Source organism: Nelumbo nucifera, chromosome 6 (assembly GCF_055504915.1).
Source record: "Nelumbo nucifera cultivar China Antique chromosome 6, China Antique-T2T, whole genome shotgun sequence".
Classification (NCBI taxonomy): Eukaryota; Viridiplantae; Streptophyta; class Magnoliopsida; order Proteales; family Nelumbonaceae; genus Nelumbo; species Nelumbo nucifera.
In genome coordinates, this window is record NC_142654.1 from 66627849 (window position 1) to 66645208 (window position 17360).

Consider the following 17360-nt stretch of genomic DNA (forward strand, 5'->3'; position numbering starts at 1 on the left):
GAATCGTCGCTGCTGTTTTGTTCACTCAACCAATCTTCAAACCCTATTCTGTTCAAATCACTAGGCTTCAGGTATCTCGGGTTGTGCCTATCTGGTGAGAGACGGTTCACTAGGTTGGATGGGACCCCACTGTAAAGAGCCTCGAGACTGAGTGTCTTGAGATTTTGCACCTGAACTGTTCGACCGAAAGGAGGGATTCGAGGTAAAAGAAGATAGACGCTAAATCTCATCTATCAACTCATCCCTCCTCCCAGTCACATCTTACTTAAAAGGTCCCTTGGCCCACTTGTCTTGTAATGGGTCTTGGGCTCAAAACTTGTAACATAAGAACCCAACTTTAAAACCTTTACTTGAGTTGCCTTCTCCGGCCCACCAGAAAAGGGATCCACTCGACTGGGCCCATTTTCTAAGTCTTTTCCTCCCATGTGACCTCTTAACAAGTCATGCCCCTTGTTTTAATGGTCAAACCAGCAACCCTCCCTTTTGTATCAGTCTGAGGTTGCTGGTTCAGCCCTCTCCCTTTAAACACTGGTATATTTTTGTCTATTTCCCCTGACACCACCTGCGCAAAAGATCTGCCATTTGTCATAGCCTTTTCTTGCTTTCTACAGGCTTGACCTTCCATCTGCCCCAAAGCTTTTTGGCTTCCCAGAATTTGTTGGCCCTTTTTAGTGAAACATTCCTTCCCCTCCTACCATATGAGCCTCCTTCCACAGCCCTACTTCAATGGAGGATGCTAGCCACACAGAGACAAAACTCCACTCTGTTCGTACCTCTACCTTTCGTGGAATGTCTTCTGGCTTCACACCACTTAGCAGGATTGCTACTGAATAAAGATCACCCCAGAAAGCTCCTTTCAAGATTCCTCCACACAATACTGCTATAGACTCTTCTACTTCTTGTTTCCACGGATGAAACGGCAAGCCTATTACACGCACCACCACACCATCTTCGACAAAGAAATCCTTGGAGTTGGATGTTGGATTCCATTTAAAGGCTGTGAATGATCCGAAATCAGCCTGAATATTGATAGTTGATATTTCCAATTCATTCTCTACTGGATCTAGGAGGGCTTTACAGTTATCGAAGGGGGTTACTATGAAGACACTCTTCAGCTTCAACCTGGTTGCCAGTAAGCCAGCTACCCTCCTTCAATCATTAACCTTTTCATTGGCTTGTATCACAGACTTACTATCCCACTCTTCTCTCTCTAGACCTCCCACCATTCTGCATTGGCCTTTTGTTTTTGCCATGACCACTGGCCCTTGTTCTACCCTTCTGTTGCTGAGATATGCCTTCTCCTCCCTTATGGAGGCTTTTTCATCATTTGATACTCTTTGAGCTAAAAACTCTTTCAGCAACCAGTCAACTTCCCCCCATCCTTGGCTCTGTTTTCCTGCTGGTAGACACACCAGTTGCCTTCGTCCCTTACCAAAAAATTCAGACAAAGCTATGAAGAAGCCTTTTCTATTCCTCTTACATTCAACAACATATCTTCTCCCTTCTAATGTACAAAAATCCTACCAGTTTATCTGCTTACATTTTGAACAGGCTCCAGCTATGAACTCTCTTAGCCACTTGATCACTTCTAATCCTTCCAGCAATATTGTACCCTTTTTCGCTTCCCTTACCTTCAGGCTTACCTTCCCCTTGATTCTCATCTCTTCGAACAGAAAATTTTTTGCTTCTATCTTCAAGGATCTCCTCCACTGACCTGCCTGCACGAACTCCAATCCCTTACCTTCTTGAAAACTCCAAGGGGCCTAATCTTTTCACCTTTTGACATTTTGTATACAATATTTTTTGCTTATCATTGAAAAAGATAGAATCTTGCTTCTCTTCTTTAACAAAAACCCGGGGTTCTACCACTCCTAGAATAAGGCAATAATGGAGTATTACCAAATTAAAATGAGGTCATACCATTACGGTACAATATATGCTTGAGAAAAACCTCTTCTTTAAGTCAAAGATGTTATAAATAACAGGAACCTTAGAAATACAGAAGGATTCAACTTCCTATAAGAAGGGGGGAGGAGAGGGAAATTTATGGTCACTAGAGGAAGAGGTAGTAATATAGGACGGGATAGGGTTCCTACTAATTTAGGTTTTGGTGGTGGGCTTTGTGGGGTGAATGTGTTTTAGCATGTGACCATTAATCTATCATGTTTTTTGTTCTAATCTATGTATCTTTAATGTATATATTGATTAATAAAGTATATATTTTGAATAAAAGGCAAGTAATAAGACATGACCCCTTGTCATTAATATCAAAAAGTGGCACCTTAACTATCTAGCCACCACTTGTGATTACACTATAAAAAAATCCATTTTTGACTCCTTTGCTCACACATTTCTATTCCAACATGTATAAGTACAAGACCATAGTTGTCAAGGCAACGACTAGCCAACAATGCTCCCTTGGGGGCTCGCCTTGCCAAATCGCAAAGCACTTTTTTGCAGTGTGTTATAAAAAAGTGTTATATTCTTCATTTTTTGAGGTTATAATTATAAAATAGTTGCTTCGGCCTAGAAAGGAGTTGGAAAGAATGAAAACAGGCTCGGGTGAGGAGAAAACCGAAACAGGGAGAAAAGCGGAATCAATCCTTTGTAAAGACCAGGGAATGGGTGCTTGTACGGTGTGTGTTGGCAATCTGGTTCCTCCAAGCAGAGCTATAAACTGCTCGCTTCCCACTGCAATCAATCCAGAGATTGTTTTTGAGGGACCTATTCCCAGTGAAAGTCAAACAAAAGGGGTTCAGGCTATTCTAGCAACTCATATTGTGTCTTCTTCCTCCCAAGGTTTGGATTGTTTTTAGGTTCAGTTTTTGGTTACTAACTCTGTTTCCCCAAGTCCTGTGTGTGTCTGGCCTACAGGTGATTCCAGCCCAGCTTTAAAGTCTGCCAATTCGTTTGATTCAGGACAAGTGACAGAGGTAGTGGGGGAGATAAATTCAGAAGCATAAGAGAGAGAACTAGGGACAAAATTTGGGAGTTGATCTTGGAACTATTTAGAATCAGAATGGAAGAGGAGCTGAATGTGAAAGAGGGTAGGGTTGAGGAGGAGATTATTCAATTTCCCAATACAGTGGAGAAAAGTGGATACAGTGGAAAATCAAAAGGACAATGAAAAAAGAAGAAGGGGTCAGGTAAGAAACTAGAAGGAATTAAGGTGGAAGAGTCTAGTAAGAAGGTAGGAGAGCTTTCTAAGAAGAGGAAGAAAAAGCTGAGTGAGGTGGAGAGGTTGAAGAGTGGGGTGGTTTATGATAAAGCGAGTGGGGGTAGGAAGGATAGAAAAAAAGGAGTAAAGAGGGTGGTTTGGTTGGGGCTACCTGAAATGTTTGTCCATGAAGTTAATAAGCTGGAATGTAAGAGGTTTGGGGAGTTCAAAGAAAAGGTGAGTGATCAAAGACTTCTTGAGAAGAGAAAAGCCAGATGTGGTCTTAATACAAGAATCAAAATTGTCTGAGGTGGACGAGAAATGGGTGAGGAGCATTTGGTCAACAAGAAATTTGAGTTGGGCCTTTGCACAATCGTGGGGAGCTTCAGGGGGAATTATCACTTTATGGAGAAATGAAGACTGGGAGTGTGAAGAAGAATTAATTGGGAACTTCTCCGTGTCAATAAAATTGAAGAGAAAGGAAGATGGGTGGGCTTGGGTGCTAACTAATGTCTATGGTCCCACCTCTTAGAGGGAAAGGGAAGGTTTCTGGGAAGAACTAGCAGCTGTTAGGGGTTTGTGGGATGGCCCTTGGTGTTTGGGTGGGGATTTCAACGTAATAAGATTCTTAAACGAGTCCAATAACCCGAGTCATAGGATTACATCTAGCATGAGGAAGTTTAATCTCTTTGTGAAGAATTTTGCATTGTGGGACCTCCCTCTTCAGCAAGCAAATTTTACATGGTCAAACTTCCAAGAAAACCCTACCTATTGTCGATTGGATAGGTTCCTCTTTACAGTGGATTGGGAAGCTGAATGGGGGATTTTAGGTGTTACAACATTGTTGAGACCTATTTCAGATCATTGCCCAATCAGGTTGTCTCAAGAAAGACTAGATGGAGGCCCGTGCCCTTTCAGGTTTGAAAACATGGGGTTACTTCATCCAGAGTTTCTAGCTAAGGTAAAAGAATGGTGGGAAGTGGACCAAGTGGAATTCCAATGGAAGGGGTATAGGTTTTACAGGAAACTACAACTCCTGAAAGCTAGACTCAAGATTTGGAATAAAGAGGTTTTTGGTAGATTAGAGCAAAGGAAAGTGGAAATCAGTCAAAGAGTGCAGGAGCTAGATGGACTAGAAGCTGTAAGAAGGCTGGGGGAAGAGGATAGGGTGGAAAGATGGAATTTGAAACAAGAACTGGAAGATCTTAGGAAGGAGAGATAAGTTGGAGGCAAAAATCCAGGTGCAAATGGCTAAAGGAAGGAGACATCAATACAAGGCTTTTTCATTCGTTGGCAAATGGGAGGAGAAGGAAGAATTCTATTTCAAAATTGGAGTGGGATGGGCAATTGCTGACAAGGAAAGATGATATAGCTCAAGCTTTGGTTAATCACTTCAAATTAGTGTATGACAACCCAGGGAGACCTAGTGAGAACTTAGAGGACTTGGAGTGGAGGGTGGAAGATAGTGTCTTGTTGGAATCTTTGGAAAGAAGATTTGAGGCCCAAGAAGTGAGAAATGCAATCTTTTCCATGGATCGAGCTAAAGCTCCTAGGCCTGATGGTTTTTCGATGGCCTTCTATCAAGATTGTTGGGAGATAATTAGAGAGGATTTGTTGGAGGTTTTTGAAGAGTTCTATGAGAGAGGCAAATTTAACTCGGGAGCAAATGCAACTTTTATTGCTTTGGTTCCTAAGAAGAAGGACGCTCTCCAACCAAAGGATTTCAGACCTATAAGCCTGGTGGGAAGCATGTATAAGATCATCTCTAAGGTCCTAGTGCTAAGATTCAAAAAGATCCTCTCGTCTCTAATCTCACCGTATCAAGGGGCCTTTGTAGAAGGAAGGCAAATTGTAGATCAAATACTTATTGCCAATGTATGTGTTGAGGTGAAGAGGAAGAAAAAGAAAAAGGGGTTGGTTTGCAAATTGGATCTTGAGAAGGCATATGACATGGTGGACTAGGAATTTTTACTAGAGGTTCTCAAGCAGAGAGGGTTTGGGGAGAGATGGTGCAGTTGGGTAAAGGGATGCATTTCTTCATGTCATTTCTCAATATTGGTGAATGGTGTAGCTAGGGGTTTCTTTCCTGCAAAGAGGGGTATTAGGCAAGGAGATCCATTGTCCCCATTCCTCTTTACCCTAGTAGCTGATGTGTTGAGTGCCATGATTTCGAGGGCCGATGCTAACAATTTGATAAGAGGTTGGAGGATTGGTAGGGAGGAGGTGGTGGTCACACACTTACAATTTGCAGATGACATCATCTTGTTTTGTGACGGGGAGGAAGGGGAACTACGGAACTTAAAGAGTCTAGTGCTTCAATTTGAAAGGAAGTCCAATCATAAAGTGAATTGGGGAAAAAGTTGTGTGGCAGGGCTCAATCTAGGCAAAGAGGAGGTGGATTCCCTAGTTAGGATTTTGGGGTGTGAAATGGGGGCTGGCCCTTACAATATTTGGGGCAACTGCTGGGAGGGAACCCAATGGTTGAGAGTTTTCGGTACCCTGTAATTGAAAGAGGAATTACATCTCTTTAGGGTGTAGGATAACCTTAATCAAGTCAACCTTAGCCAACCTGCCAGTTTATTTCCTGTCTACCTTTAGAGTACCAATGAAAGTAGCTAACTGGTTAGAGAAGATAATGAGGGATTTCTTGTGGGAACCAAGGGATACTAAGAATGATCACTTAGTGAAGTGGGAGGTGGTTTCTAGGAGTAGAGATGATGGAGGCCTTGGGTTAGGAAATATAAGATTAAGAAGTAAGTTTTCAATGTTTAAATAACTTATTTATGGTCATATATACCTTGTTCTTGTTGTTATTAATATATATTTTATGATTTATTTGAGTTTCATTGTAACTCGAATGTTTTCAACTCATAATCGTATCGTAAATCGTAGAGAAAGTTGAATCAAATTGAATCATGAATCGTATTGTAAATCGTAGAGAAAGTTGAATCAAATCGAATCATGAATCGTATCTGTAAAGAGACTGGGCCGAATGGGCCCTAACAGCCTTTCATGTGATATCCTTTATTTTATCTTTTATTTTATGTTGATGGGCCTCACTTAATGGGCCTGTTATTTGTTCTTATTTTATTTTCTTTATGTAACTGCCAAGCTGGCGGCCCACTTAAGGGTATACTTGTCATCATCAATTTTTTAGAGATTAATAAAATAGGGTTAGAGGAGAAGGGTGATTAATTCAACTTCTTCTTCTCTTACCATCTTCCTCTCTTATACAATTATTCAGATCTGTTTTGTTCTGCTAATCACTAAGTTTAGTCTTGGTATTAGAGGACTGATTTACATCTTGGTATTAGAGCAGGTTCAGTTCCTCTTCCTTCTTTTTCTTTGTTCCTGTACACTCTAAAATCAAGAGTGTATGGAGAGATAGGTTCTCTATAGTATATAGAATCACTTGCCTAGTTGGTAGAAGGGTTTGGAGAGTTTAGTTCTGGCTAAATTTTGCCAAGAAGTGATGTTGTTTTGCTGCAGTCCAAAACCCTAGCCGACTAGAGATTTTCGAGGTTACCAGGAAAGGTGAAGCTTGGGTGTGGCGCTCTGTTCTTGAAAGGTGTCTTGTGACTGCTAAAGGAGGGCGGTTCAGGTTTGGAAGAGTTTGGGTTAGTCTGGTGAGTGCAGCAGTGTCTTCTCTCTTCCTCCCATCTGCTGGACGAAGCAAAACCCTAGTTTTTCAAGCACCCAAGTTCTGGTTTGACTTCAAGTAAGTTTACATAGTCAAAATTTTCTGTTCTTTGATTTCCATTTGATTAATGGAGGCATACGGAAGTGAGTTCAAGCAAGTGTCAGTTTCTGGACCTGCTTCAGTAGATTCCGTTTTGACTAGTGTTACCACAATTAAGCTAGATGGGACGAACTATCTTGCTTGGGCACAGTCTATAAAAATCTATGTTTGTACTAGAAAACACAGGTATCTCACAGACCCTGAATTTGAAAGATGGATGCAAGAGAACTATATTGTTATAGGATGGTTAGTCAACTCTATGCAACCCCATATAAGCCAGCACTATCTCTGGATGTCTTCGGCTAAGGAGATATGGGACAGTGTAACTGATACCTATTCACAGAAACTGAATGTAGCCAGAGCATACAAATTGAAAAGTGATGTGAAGAACCTGAGACAAGGGGAGAAGAGTGTGGCAATCTACTACTCTACACTAAAATCCCTATGGCAGGAAATTGATGCTATGGAGACAGTGGTGTGGGAGAGTAAAAAGGATGCTGAAATGTATAGAAAGCTAGTGGAGAGAAATAGGGTATTTGAGTTTCTCACTGGACTGAACCCTGAGTTTGATATTATCAAACAGAACATTTTGGCCAGGGATGAGGTTACTCTTTCACAAGCATATGCTATGATAAGTAGTGAGGAGAGTAGGCGGCAGGTGCAGTTGCAGAGTCCATCTATAGAACATTTTGCACATGCGGGAATGAAACCGAAGGGCCCTACTGAGAAAAGAGAGCAGATGTGTGAATATTGCAAGAAACCACGGCATACAAAGAACACTTGCTGAAAGCTTCATCCTGAACTTCTTCCTGATAGATTTAAGAACAATAATAACCCTAAGAAGGGCAGTCAGGTGGGAAAATCCAAGACTACTAATGCTGCTACAGTGCCTGAAGGGGGAAGTAAGGAAAGCGAAGAAAAATCAACTATTGAGCAGTTGGCTGCAATGAAGCTAGATTTTTTTTTTATCAATAACACTTTCATTAACTCATCAAAAGAAGATTTACAATAGGAAGACAAACACGCTTATCTTCCAAGAGCAACAAAGAACCTCAAGAAAAGAAAAAAATAAAGAAAACACACTATAGTTACAGCTTAGTCCAAAAAAGTGAATCCCTTTCTGCCCCTTGTTTAGCTAAACCGTCCGCTAGGGAATTATCCGATCTTCTAACCCAAAGTATCTTAACTTCCATCTCCCGCACCAGCCACTTGAATTTCCTCCTCTCATTATTGTACTTCCATAAGCCATTATGATCTTTAATCAGCCACCCTATCACCACCTCTGAATCCCCTTCAATTAAGAGTTTCTTGATGTTCAACTCCTTTCATAACTGCAAAGATCTCAGCTCTAAGGGAGTCACCCACTCCAATTGGGCCAGAGAACATAGCAGAAATGACCCCATTTTCATCCCTAAAAACACCCCCAATCCCCGATTCTCCCGAATTTCCCCTGCTACACCCATCAAAGTTTAGTTTCACGAATCCACTAGGTGGAGGGGTCCAAAACACACTCATTACTAACTTAGTCTGTGTGCAATTTGCAATTTCACCCCACTTCCTCAACATGTCATCCACAGTGTAATCTGTGAAGAGCTCCAAAGATTTCAGCCACTGTACCGCCCTAATATGAATGATAGCCCTCAGATCTGCTGCTCCTCTCTGAGCTTCTAAGAATAACCTGGAGTTTCATTCTTCCCAAAGTGTCCAACATACTACAGCCCTTAGTCCTCTCCACATTGTCCTTCTCCTTTTTATCCGCCACTTGAAAAAGAGAAGGGGAAAAAAAGCCTTGCAAGTCTGATGGGGTATTCCAACTACACCCAAATAGGGACAAAGCACATTCCCAAATTGACCTCGCAAAATGGCAAAACACCAGTAGGTGAAAACCAGTCTCCCCATCCGCTTTACAAAGAACACACCACTGAGGTGACAAACAAGTATTGGGTCTCTTCTTTTGGAGTAGATCACCAGTGTTGATTCTTTCAAGATAGGCTTCCCAACAAAAACTACCAACCCCAGGAGGTATTGCTCTGCACCAAACCCCATCAACAGGAAAAGGAGGGAAGGTAGGACTGGTGGACTGACTTAAGACTTTGAAGAAAGAAGCACAAGAAAAAATGTCGTTGGGAGAAGGTGTCCAAATTCTAGAATCCGCCCTAGTGGGATCTAAGACAACGTTATCAAGAATTGCAATAAGGCTCAAAATATTGTCAGTCTGAGTCCCTCAAATCCCTTCTTAGACCCAAGTTCCACCCAATCCCAGAAGTAGAAGAGGACGGGGTGGTAAAAGACGAGATTTGCTCATTTTTCAGATCAAAAAGAGCAAACAAAGAAGGAAACTGATCCTTTAGAGGGGCACTCCCCACCCAGGTTTGTTCCCAGAATTTTATGGAGTTACCGGAATTCAAATCATACCTGATATTAGGGGAGAAAACTGGTAGCAGGTCATGAATGGCTTTCCAAGGAGAATTGCTTGTGGTCCTAGCTCTGATTCCAGCGTCCCATCCATTATGCTCCAGCCCATGAATACTTGCCACTATTCTAGCCCATAGCTTCTCCTTCTCCAAGGGGAATCTCCACAACCACTATTCTAGCCCATCCAATGAAGCTGGATTTTGAGAAGTATGGGAGGCTCCTAAATCACCTGGAAGCTACGATTTCTTCAACTCACCCTTCCAACAGTACATCATCTTCATCGGCTTTTGCTCACTCAGGTACTCATGCTTCTGCGAATCATGCTTCAGCTTCAGGTAATCATAAAATCCCTTGGATTATTGATGTATGTGTTAATACATTTTATACTTTGTTTTAATGTTGTAAAATTGAAATTCAAAAGATCAAAATGGTTTTGAGGAGAGAAAAAGAAAGAAAGAAAGAAAAGAAATAGGAAAGAAAGAATAGAATAATAAAGTTCTTTTTTTCTATTCTCTCTCTAATTAAATAAAACAGAAACTCCTTCCTTGTTTTTTTTCTATTTTACTTTCCATCTTGAATATTTGTCATATGAAGTTAATAGCCTTAATTAGTTGCTAATTAATATGAATTTGCTCTATTAAATACTTATTATAGTAGTATTCTTTTTTAAAATAATGAAATTAATATATGTAAAAGATTTTTATCTTTTAGATGTAATGATTTGTAACATTTTTAGACGAAATTTAATGTTCTTAATAAAGAGAATTGCTATTTTTTTCAATTAACATACATGTTGAATAGTATATAAAACTAGGAAACCAGCCAAAAGTCAAATTTTTATATTATAAAACTTTTATCGCCTAGGCGACTAGGCACCCAGTGTCGCCTAAAATCGCCTAGACACCTTGAAAACTATGCCTATAACCCACCCCCTTTGACCCCGTTTTTTAACACTTCCACGTATGATGGTTTACACTTCGGGTCAACTAACCGTGATATTCAAAATATTTTGAATAACCCATCTTTAATGGCAAAATGGAGATAAATGGCATGTTGTTCGATGGTCCACCTTCTAAAACAGGGCTGACTGCGAACTTCCGGTCTTCCAAAGCTTTTTGTCAACCTAGCAGCCTTTTGGACATGTCATCATCGTCTTCTTCCTCCTTTCCTTTCTCCCACAGCATTTCAACTTCCAACGCCACCCAAACTCTCTGCCAGTGCCCGTTGGAGAGGAACTCAACTGAACTTCAAAGGAGATGTGGGGTAGCCCTATACCCCCTAAAATTCAGGCCTTTTGTTGGGAAGTGGTACTCCAAAAAATCAACACCTTGGATTTATTGCAGAAAAAGAGGCCAAATATGTGCCTCTCCCCCCATGTTTGTTGCCTCTATTTGGGTTCTGGTGAGACAATTTCACATTTACTAATCTCATGTCCCTTTGTGTTCTTTATTTGGTCTTGGTTCTCTTCTCTCTTTGGCTACAGGTGGATTCCCTCCTCAAGCATGGTGAACCTCTTTGATCCAACTTTTTACAGGCAACCAACGGTTCGTGGAAGGATTATGTGGAGAGCCACTAGAGCCGCTGTATTATGGTCAGTGTGGGAGGAAAGAAACAATAGGATCTTTAAAGGCAGATGTAGATCCAAGGAAGAGGTTGTGGAAGGAATAACTACTAAGGTTATCCATTGGTTGAAATCCTATGATCTTTTTAAGGATTTCTCAGTTGAAGACATTTATAGAAGTTGGGGTATTGTGGCATCTACTACTACTTCAAAGCTATGATACAGGAAGTTTGGTCCCCACCGGCACAACAAAGGGTGAAACTGAACTTTGATGGAAGCTCTATAGGTAAGCCAGGCTCATCTGGTATAGGAAGTGTTTTCAGAGATAATGAAGGCAAGATAATGGCTTTGTTTTCAGGTCCAATAAGAGTTGGAGATTCCTTAAGAGTGGAAATCTTGGCACTACATCAAGGTGTAAAACTGGCCAAACAGTTGGGGCTATAGTAGATTGAGATAGAGGAGACTCCAAGTTGGTAATTGGGTGGATGCAATCAGGGCAGCTAGGAATTTGGCAATATAGACAGCTGATAAGGGAAGTTCTTAGCATAACAAGGGAGGTGGGTGTTTGGTTCAAGTGGGTAAGGAGATCAACAAATGGTTTTGCTGACGCCCTAGCAAAACAAGGGACTGCAAGGGAGAGTCTTTTTTGGGCAGTGCTGTAATGTTTGATGTTTAGTGGATCAACCTTTTCTAATAAGGGCTGAATTCTGTATTTCAGGTTAATTTATCTCTAATGGAAGTTATCGTTTCTGATCAAAATAATAATAATTATAAAATAGACATTATTAAACTAAAATATTCATTTTTTGTGTTAATATACTTATTATTTTCTTATTTGTTAGGGTTTAATCAACACAAACATTGTTAAGAACCTTCAAAGGCTTCAAAAACCTGAACCAATAAATAAAGAACTTAAAATGTTGTCTAATCAAAACACATTTTCTACTTCCACTTTTTCCTTTCTTCTTTTCCTATAACAGAAATAGGGGTTCAGCCCCTATATTTTTTAATTTTTTTAAATAGATAGACAAAGAATGGGTTAAGAGCTGAAACTTATGTTTTTTTTTTGGTATCCTGTGCTATGCACCATTATAATAACTTCCCCTGACCCCCCATATTTTTTAAATTTTCTTTTCTTTCTTCTTTTTCTTCTCATGAATATGTTGGAATTTGTTGGTTTTCTATATTTTAACATGAAGTTTATACTTTTCTCATGAAAATTATGGATAATTATTAAGGAAATATGATTATGGAACCTAGGGAACTACCCTAGAATACATATCCTTTACTTGAAAAAATCCATCATCTATGTGACTAGGCAACAAGGCGCCCCCCCTGTTGCCTAGCCTCACCTTGGCGCCTTTGAAAACTAAGTACAAGATGAAAACCGTGTACAATATATCAACTCAATAAGAATTAATAATCAACCATCAGTTTCAGAGAATGCTACAAAAACAAGAATCAATAGTAACAACAGGTAAGATGGCATACACTTTAAATGGAGGATTAAGGCATTCTGTGCGGGATATAGGCTTCTGATCCTTTGTCAGCATCACATAACATCCAGAACCATCTACATGAAGACAAATTAGCAGACCACAGTAATTCTCATCAGCATTCACAGTGATACATAACAATAAACAGAACACAAAAAATGTTACGTCATGAAAAGACATACAACCAAAATTTAAAAATGGTTACAAAATTCTTCACCTTCACTTGGTGGCTCATTTAAGTTCAAATGTAAATGTCCAGCTTTGTTACCTATGAGGATGACCCAAATAAGATGCATAAGAAAATTAAATTTAATGAATCAGAACCATGCAAAATGCAAATCCAATAAGGCATACCAAAAATAAAAGAATGGATAAAATAAATTTGAACACTCAATGATCTAAGTCTAGGGAACAAATAGAAAATAAAAATGGTTAAAAGTATGAATACACCTGATAAGCACATGTGTGTATCAGGTGTTTCAAAGGGCACGCTCCCCCTTTTTAGTTTCTTTTTTCAAAATTTTACAGGGGCTCAGCCTTAGGCCTGGCCACCACCTGACACAGGTCAGGGCCCAAAACCCCTTGAATTTAATGTAACAGTACCCCAAAGATACAGTGCGATGTATCCCATATTAGGCATATCATTTTGATACTTTGAACCATGCAAATAATTACAAATATGATGGTGAATGATATCAAACATTATAGCAGAAATTCAATTCTAGAGGAGCAGGTCAACTAGTCTATAGTGCTTTTTTTGTAAATAAATCAAATAGTGTAAGGCATAATGAGGTACAAAAGCAGTATCAAACTATCAATCCTGAAACTAGAATTGCTTAATTATAGGATATCCTGGAACACCCTCATTCTAATACTCTATGTGTCTCATCTAGGAGCTAGATTTATCAACTCAACTAAGAGAGTTCATCCATGAGGCTAAGGAAGTCTATAAATATACTTGACTAATCATCCATTGTAGTATCATATGAACCTAACGTGTTAAAAAAACTGTACTCTCACATGCTTCATTAACTTTAGTTAATGATCTTTATCTCAATGAAGCTACTGAATCCACGTAAACCTGGGTTCCAGCGCAATTTCTATTTAATCATCTAGTTAGTTCATACTTGATCCTTCACTATAACTCTTTATCTCCCTCTAGATTATCCTGCCCTTACTTCATCTCAACTCACTCACATCTACATACATGCACACACACAAAAAAGGTCTATACATCTTGCTCATCTTCTCTTGTATCAATTACCAAAACATAACCTAAAGGTAACTAAACATTGGAAAAAAAGCAACATCCTACTTCTGCAAGCAAGATCAAAATTCCTTATATCAATATAGACCTTCAAAGTATTACTTTATATGTCAAGGAGTTGGAAGGGTGAATGAGACAATTGAACAAATCAAATCACATCGTTGGTCACCCTTTCTGACCAAATCAATAGCTAATACAGTCATTCAACCAACAGAAGCCCAACCCTAGAATGCTCATGCAACTACTTCTAGCTTTACTCTCTCTCTATTATCTTTAATAGAAAGGAACAATTTAAGAGGTCACTTTGTTACCTTGGGGAATTGAACCAATCTCCTCCATATCTTGCAACTTCTTGTTTTCAGGCAATAGCAGTGTGCAATTGTATCCAAGATCTCTTTCGAGGTTTTCAGAATCCTGATGCACCAAATCACTTAAGAAACAGAATTTTCTGGTGTAAAGCAAGTCAAGCGAGTCCTAGCAATGAATCCACTTCACCACTTTCGCCTCCGGAGAACATTATTTTACAAAACCAACTCCAATAGATCGTGCCCCTTAAAAGTAAGATTTAGTGCATGATTACTTTCCACGCCAGAAATCACTCTTCTGCCCGAATAAAAACTCTCTGATACCTATTCCAACCCTAAACTATGCACAAGATGGCCATGCAACTCAAACCCAGTTACTACTTGAGCTCTTAGTCAGTAAAACCCTCCAACGTTCCTTATGGCTGTTTATAGCATTATTATGTAGTAGAGACCTACTAAAACTAGAAAACTCCACAAAAAAGATAACGCAAAATTGCGTGAATAGCAAGACAACCAGAATACCAAAAAAGACAATCTGAATAACCATGAAACTCGGAAATAGAACAATATTAGATATTTTAACCGAAAATCACTGCTATATGGTAGTTTCCAAGTATAAAGCATGAACATAGAAATAGAAACAGTATCAAATATATAAACCGAAATCACCACCACATAGTGGTTTCCAACCATATTGCATACTGCATACCGCATTACCGACGTAGACTCGGTAGTTCACTCATCAACCACCGAAATACATGCATTTCAAGAAAACCCCTGAATTCAATTTCTTTCGCCGAAAAGTTTTTGATTCCCAACGTTGCACCCCAAAATCCAAATACAAGAAAAAAGAAACAGAGCCTAATGGGAATGATACGCGTCAAGTATATATGCAGCCGCAGAGAAGAGAGATTTACCAGAACAACTCGACATGTCGAATTCAAGTTCTGCCTGTAAGCAAAGCAAAGAAGAGAAACTCAGTCTGGCTTCGGAGAAATGTAGTGACAGAGAGTGAGAAAAGAGAGAGGCGCGAAAGGACTATAACTGGAAAGACGGCGAATGCGACTCATTGCCTTCCCGAGCGAGAACGGTCTGTAGGTTGAAGGCAGACGAGATACGCGTGCCGGAAGTCGATTGGATGACGATTCAAAACTCGGGCCCCACGTTGAGGGCGTAAAAGAATCCGATTTCACGACGATGTCCCTAAACGCAAAAGACGTTCCGTTGAAATAACGGAGCTGACGGTGGCCGTGCTTGCGGTTTGTGTTGGCCTGTTGGGTGACTGGGTGTGGTATGATTCGCGAAAGTTCTAAATGTACAAAAGGTGAATGATTTATATATATATATATATATTGCTGAATGAAAGACGTACGGAGAAGCTAATTATATATATATATATATAAATGAGTAAACATTAATGATTTTTTATCAACCTTTTTTATTATTATTTATAAACTGTTATGTTTTAAGATACAGTAACACATATAAATTGACCTTTATAGGTCAAATCCGTAAAATTATACGAGTTATTGAATTCAACTTGAACCATTTATTCTTTAATTTAACTATTATTATTATTATTATTATTTTATTTTAATATTTAATTAAATTTTTTTGTTATTTAGTAAGAATAATAACTAAATTTGTAATTACTTAATATTTACTTAAAATAATTTTTTCAAATTAGGTATAATTATTATATAATAGATTTGTTAATTCATATTTTGCATTTAAGAATAAACATTAATGATTTGGCTTAACAATTTTAATGACTGTTAATAAATATTGATTCTTATTTAAGGTTTAATTATTGAATTCAATAATTATTATGGGGCATGCTTTGAATAAACATTAATGATAACTGATGGTTGTCATTTCATTTTTTATTATTTACTTAATTAAGTATTTGATGGTTGTTATTATTATTAATTATTTCTATAAATAATTGATTGTTATTATTATTTACTTAATATCAAGTAATTATTTGATTTAATTTAAATTATTTCATTCTTTTAATTATTTATAATAGACATTTAGGGTAGGCTCTTTATTTGATTCAAGAGACTTGTCATGTTTTATCTAGACAATCACCCCATACTAAATAAGGGGCAACTACAACATCATTTAATTTGAAATTTACTATTTAACAATAAAAAATCAAGGATAAATTACAAGACCCCCCTGTATTATGGAGTCTATGACAAAGACCCCCTGTACTTTGTTTTGCGACAAAAACCCCCTTGTACTATGACCGTGAGACAAAAACCCCCTTCCGTTAGTTTCTCGTTAAAATCTGCCGTTGCAATATTTTTTAATCCCCATACTCGCCTTGGTCTTCTCAGCTAAGGTTCTACGATTCCGCCATGAGAAAAGTAAGAAAAGGAAGCTGCTCTTTAATTTTCTTTGTTTTGGGGTTTTTCTTGTTAACGTTTTAGGTCATGTGGGTTCTGAAACTGGCAACACAACAGTTTTGGTTAATGGGTTCTATCAAGTTTCAATTGAATTAACTATGTTATTTCCAAATTTTACTAATTATTTTGTAGGAAAATGAATAAAGTGGATTAATTTCTTTTTTTTGTTCCTCTATTTTTCCTTTTTTAACCATGCTTGCTTGTGATTTGTGATCTTGGTCCTGTGTTTACTGCAACTTAGATGGATTTGATACTCCAGAACTGGGTTCCCATTCCTAGATAACCAGAGCGCTGTACAATGTTTTGTTGGGTGATCCCGCAATTGGGACCGACTTAGATTTGTCAAAGAAAAATAATAAACCATCCATGGAATGATGGAATCTATTGAAAGCTTTTTTTTTCTTGGTGTTTTCTAATTGAAATTTGGTTTTGACAGTTATCGTCCGCAATTGAGACAAGTTGATTACAAGGGGATGGGCCCCATCATAAGTCCCAACACTGAACCATAGAACCGTCACTGCTATTTGTCCTGTTCTTGTATTGTGAGGTCGGGGAAGTGAACAGTGTTTTCTTGCATGGGTAGTATAGGGATTAAAAAATATTACAACGACAAATTTCAACAAAAGTTAATGGAAGGGGGTTTTTGTCTCACGGTCATAGTACAAGGGGGTCTTTGTTGCAAAACAAATTACATGGAGGTCTTTATCACAGACCCCATAGTATAGGGGGGTCTTTGTAATTTACCCAAAAATCAATGTCCTATTAAACAACCCAACCCCCAAAAAGTATCAATAACTTTGAAATCATTAAGCTATTTATAAAATAGTAAAATCAAATGGATGTTTACAACAACATCACCAATACTGCTTAATATCTAGGGACATATGAATGGATAAAAAACATTTAAATGATATCCATTCAAAGAGGCAAATAAGGAAGACAATTATTCAAAGAGCTGTTAAGAAAAACAATTAATGTCAAACAACATTTGCAAATGCATCCATCATCT

At 38.6% G+C, this 17360-nt stretch overlaps 1 protein-coding gene across 1 annotated transcript in view; it reads right to left on the minus strand.

The window, feature by feature from the left end:
- The window catches only part of LOC104606855 (uncharacterized), a 73217-nt gene extending 58563 nt beyond the window's left edge, over positions 1-14654 (minus strand). Inside the window, exons 1-4 of the mRNA XM_088890409.1 lie at positions 14524-14654; positions 13947-14083; positions 12586-12636; positions 12364-12445 (exon numbers count right to left, since the gene is read on the minus strand). Coding sequence (XP_088746535.1) covers positions 12364-12445; positions 12586-12636; positions 13947-14083; positions 14524-14654 — 401 coding nt within the window. The remainder of the gene's footprint in view (positions 1-12363; positions 12446-12585; positions 12637-13946; positions 14084-14523) is intronic.
- Positions 14655-17360: the final 2706 nt, after the last annotated feature.